Source organism: Delphinapterus leucas, chromosome 2 (assembly GCF_059928025.1).
Source record: "Delphinapterus leucas isolate spDelLeu-1000000601 "Yukka" chromosome 2, BTC_Dleu_Yukka2, whole genome shotgun sequence".
Taxonomy (NCBI): Eukaryota; Metazoa; Chordata; class Mammalia; order Artiodactyla; family Monodontidae; genus Delphinapterus; species Delphinapterus leucas.
In genome coordinates this window covers 119,626,882-119,631,034 of record NC_143130.1, presented here as the reverse complement: position 1 = coordinate 119,631,034, position 4,153 = coordinate 119,626,882, and the positions used below count along the sequence as shown (strand labels likewise).

Sequence of the window (4,153 nt, the reverse complement as noted above, 5' to 3'; positions counted from 1 at the left end):
ACGTATCCATGCCCTGACAGGCTCCTGGCACCTTCTACCCGTATCATTTCTTCGGGTGGGGAACTAGAAGATATCGGGAAACCCCGGGCAGGCAGTGTTTTCTGTCCGGCGGGCGCAGTCCTAATTCCCACAATCGGTCCCTTACCAGACCAGGCCGGGCAGCTTTGGCGGAGCAGAGAGCCCAAGTCACCCGAGGCCTGCATCTCCAGCCCCCAGCCTAACGCTGAGGCTACGGAACCCAGGCGCACAAGGGGCGCCAGGGGACCTGGCGACACCAAGGAGGCAGCGACGCCCTCGTAGGCCGCCCTTGGAAACGCCGCCGCCCATGGGGCCTAGAGGGGGGCCTGGCCCCGCAAAAGCCAGCCACCTGGCGGGAGGAGGAAAACGAGGCTAGCACTTGGGGAGAGAACAGTCTGGCCTAATTCCGCCTCCATTTTGCTGGTCTGGAGCAACCGACGCCGAGCTGGGGCCCCCCGGATGCTGCCAGCCCTTCCCCAGCACCCCTGAAGTTGTGGGAGATGTCTGGGGTGTGGGAGGTTGCTAGCGGCCTTCAAAACCCTCGGCACAGACGCCGGCGGGGCCAAGCCACTCTTCTGTGCCCGCCTGAAACTTCTCGCCTCTGAATCCTCAGACGGGCCCAACCAAAAAGAAAAAGAGAGCCCGCCAGAGTTTAACGCCGTCTTGTAAATCACTTTCCGGATAATTGCGGGAAACGAACGCTCCAGCAAACAAGCTCGAGGAATAAAGCAAACAGGGAATAAATTCCTGGGTGCTCATAAACCCACCCATGCCGCCCCCACCCTTCCCAGCGCCCCCGCGGGGCCAGGCCCGATGTCAGCCCTGGAGGAGGAGGAAGCTGGGACCGGCGGTCGGTGGCCACTGCTCGCCACCCAAGATGTTATTCTTTGGCAACAATCCCCATTATCTGTCCCCACTTTGGGCTAATCAGACAGAATCGCTAATGCGGAGGGCTGCTTCCTGCCGCCTCTGGGAGGTAACGGGGCGCCCGAGGGGCGGGGGACGGGGCGGGGCGGGGGGCGGAGGTGGCACCTTCCGGGCTCGCCGGGGCTTTGGTCCCGTACGCATTCAGGTACTTGACACTCGGGAGTCCCGGACCTCGCCCGGGTGGGAAGAGCTGTTTATATAAACAGGGATTCCACGGTAGATGCCTTAATATCTCGGCAGCCAGTGCATGGCGTGCGCCTCTCACGCCCACCCATAGGAGCGGCGTCCCCGGCCGCCCCTCGGTTCCCAGCCTGCCCTGCCCCCGCCTCCTTCCCCTCCTCGGCCATGGCTACCTCTGGACGCCTCGGCTTCACCGTGCGCAGTCTCCTGGACTTACCGGAGCAGGACGCGCAGCACCTACGGAGGCGGGAGCCCGAGCTACGCGCTCCCGGCCCCTACGCCACCTGGCTGGAATCGGAGCGCGGCCACTACCCCTGTGAGTGAGCGGTGGATGGCGGCAGGGGTGGAAGCGAGGGAAGTGGGGAGCGCAGAGCCAAGCCCCCGGCCCTCGCGGGGCTGGGAAGCGGAAACCCCAGCCCACGGTCTGGGTTTCCTCAGTGTCGGTCGGTCCCAGAGGCTCTGTCCTCTTCAAACCCCTATGCCAGTTGGCACATCTTGAGATCGGATCCCTGCGCCCGGGATTTGGGTTTCTGTTTCTAGGGGTCAGAATATTTAAATATTTAAGACACCGCCCTTAAGTGCCTGAAACAGTGGCCACGTTCTCCCGGCCTCGGTTTGGGATGGGCAGTACTGGCGAGCCTGGGTTCAGGGCTTTGTAAACCTCGGCAAACCGCAGTGCAGTCGACCTGGAAGTGGCCCGTTTTGGTGAGGCAGCTTGCAGTGAATTCGTCTGCCAGCGCAGCGACCAGGGCCGACTTGTTTTAACGCGGGGTGGGTTTCTTTGGGGGCGCGATTCCAGGTTGTGGTGTAAAAGGATATCGTATTCGGAGAGGTGGGTGTTCAGATATGGGCCCAGGGAAGGAAACGGCCTCATTCCACAAGCCGCGGACGAGTGGGTCGGCGCCCGCGCGCGAGAGGCGGCCGGCCCGCAGAGGGGCCGGCGTCTCACCAGGCCGTGTCTCCTTTGCGTCCCTAGCCTCGGACGAGAGCAGCCCAGAGGCCAGCCCGCGGGACTCGTCGCAGCGGCCGTCCGCTCGGCCTGCGTCTCCGGGCTCGGACGCCGAGAAGAGGAAGAAGCGGCGGGTGCTGTTCTCCAAGGCGCAGACGCTGGAGTTGGAGCGGCGCTTCCGGCAGCAGCGCTACCTGTCAGCGCCAGAGCGCGAGCAGCTGGCGCGCCTGCTGCGCCTCACGCCCACGCAGGTCAAAATCTGGTTCCAGAACCATCGCTACAAGCTGAAGCGCGCGCGCGCGCCGGGAGCCGCGGAGGCGCCCGGCTTGGCAGCGGCAGCCGAGGTTCGCGCCGCGCCCGGCCTGCTGCGCCGCGTGGTGGTGCCCGTGCTGGTGCGCGACGGGCAACCGTGCGGCGGCCGTGGCGAGGTGGGCACGGCCGCCGCCCGGGACAAGAGCGGCGCGACCCCGGCAGCCGCCTGCCCTCTGCCAGGCTACACGGCCTTCGGTCCCGGCTCGGCGTTCGGCCTCTTCCCCGCCTACCAGCACTTAGCGCCCCCCGCCCTGGTCTCCTGGGACTGGTGAGGCAGCCGCGGGGCGCGGGCACCTGGGGCTACGCCGGACTTGGGGTGCGCTCTGCGGCCGGAGCAGGGATAGAGCCAGAGACCTGGAGCGCGTCCCGGGCCCCTCCTCCTTCGACGCGGGGGTCCCCTGCCCCGCCCTCATCAGCCAGCGCACCCGGAACTCTCGCCAAGATACCCCCTCTCCTCTTCCCTCGACCGCCAGACCCAGAGCTAGATTTTATTGCTTGAGCCTTATTTGTACATTTTAAAATAGCTATTTGTATGGGGAGCGACGTATTTTAAAAGAAATAGAGTATTTTTCCTCTTTGTGGTGCGAGAATAAAATGTGTAGGGGTGGGTCCCCCTGTGTGCCTGCCGGGAACGTAGGTGGGAGCTGTGCTCTCCCGACCAGAGTTCGGGGCGCCGGCCCACTCCTTGACCGGCCAAGTTAAGGCCCACCCCGAGCTGGGCCGAAGGGCAGATCGCAGTCCCCACACGGCTTTAGGAAGATACTGGGGGAAGGGGGGAAGGGAAAGCAGAGGCACCCCTGGGGTACCTATTAGCGGGAGGTGGCTGTGCCCCCGAAGCGAGACGGAGGCCCCTCTGGGCTCCCGGAGCTGCTGGAGCTTCTAACACCAAAGGTCAACCGAGTCGGCCACGACGGGGCAGAACGACGAGAGGGCGCAATGAGCTTCTCCCTTAGGATTCTCCGGAGAAGTGCCAGCGGGGCCCGGGCTGAGCGTGCTGCGCCGGGGAGCAGCCCAGGCCTGACTGCTAGCCACTCGTTTCCGGAGTGTGGCAGTGAGGTCTCAGGGATCCGAGGAGTATGCGGGGATCTTGTAACCCCCAGTTGAGCCTGCGCGTGCCTCACTTGGCTGGCAGCTGTGATTTTCTGCCTCTTCTTGGTGTAACACCCGACCAGGGTGGGATGGGGAGTGGCTGACGTGGTGAAGAAATTAAAAGGTGTCGGGGAATGACCCAGTTCAGGGGCTGCCAGCGGAGGGAGGACAGCCCTGGGGGCCTGACATAGGTGTGAGATCCGCTGGTCGGGCTCATTTCACCCAGGGTCCCAGTGTACACCCGGGTGGGGGACCTAGTGTCCTACTCTTCGGGCTTGTAACTGCGCTTCGCTTGGGTATCCCCTCGGTATCAGTAGCCGCAGGGCCTCCCGTGCAGTGCAGTGGTCACTCTCTCAGAGAAGTGAGGACCTTCCTCTCTGCCAGCCACTGAAGGGAGAGTCGAGTGAAAAGAGCAGTCTTGGGTATCAGATCCAGGGGAGGGAGTAAGGGCTCGATGAGGTCTATGAGGAGTAGGCATTGGGTCTTTTTTTGGGCTTTTAGCTTTCTGGTCCCAGGAGGAAATGGAGGAGGAGGTAGGGGTTGGGTAGCTGAGGCAGTGTTATCACCTGGGATTTTGGGGGGGTGGAGAGAGAAAGGAGGGCAGAGGGGGAAGGGAGAGGGGTGTTTGGCTCTCAGCTGCTGGCCACCTTGCCTTCCATATGGATGCGGTTATCTTAG

The 4,153-nt window shown here is 63.7% G+C and overlaps 1 protein-coding gene across 1 annotated transcript; it reads left to right on the top strand.

Moving 5' to 3' along the window:
* Window positions 1–668: 668 nt before the first annotated feature.
* On the top strand, window positions 669–2,756 carry NKX2-8 (NK2 homeobox 8). Its single transcript, XM_022570779.2, has 3 exons — window positions 669–994; window positions 1,186–1,441; window positions 2,102–2,756. Exons 1-3 carry the CDS (start codon window positions 788–790, stop codon window positions 2,656–2,658), a joined length of 1,020 nt encoding a protein of 339 aa, XP_022426487.2. The 5' UTR covers window positions 669–787; the 3' UTR covers window positions 2,659–2,756.
* The last annotated feature ends 1,397 nt before the right edge of the window (window positions 2,757–4,153 follow it).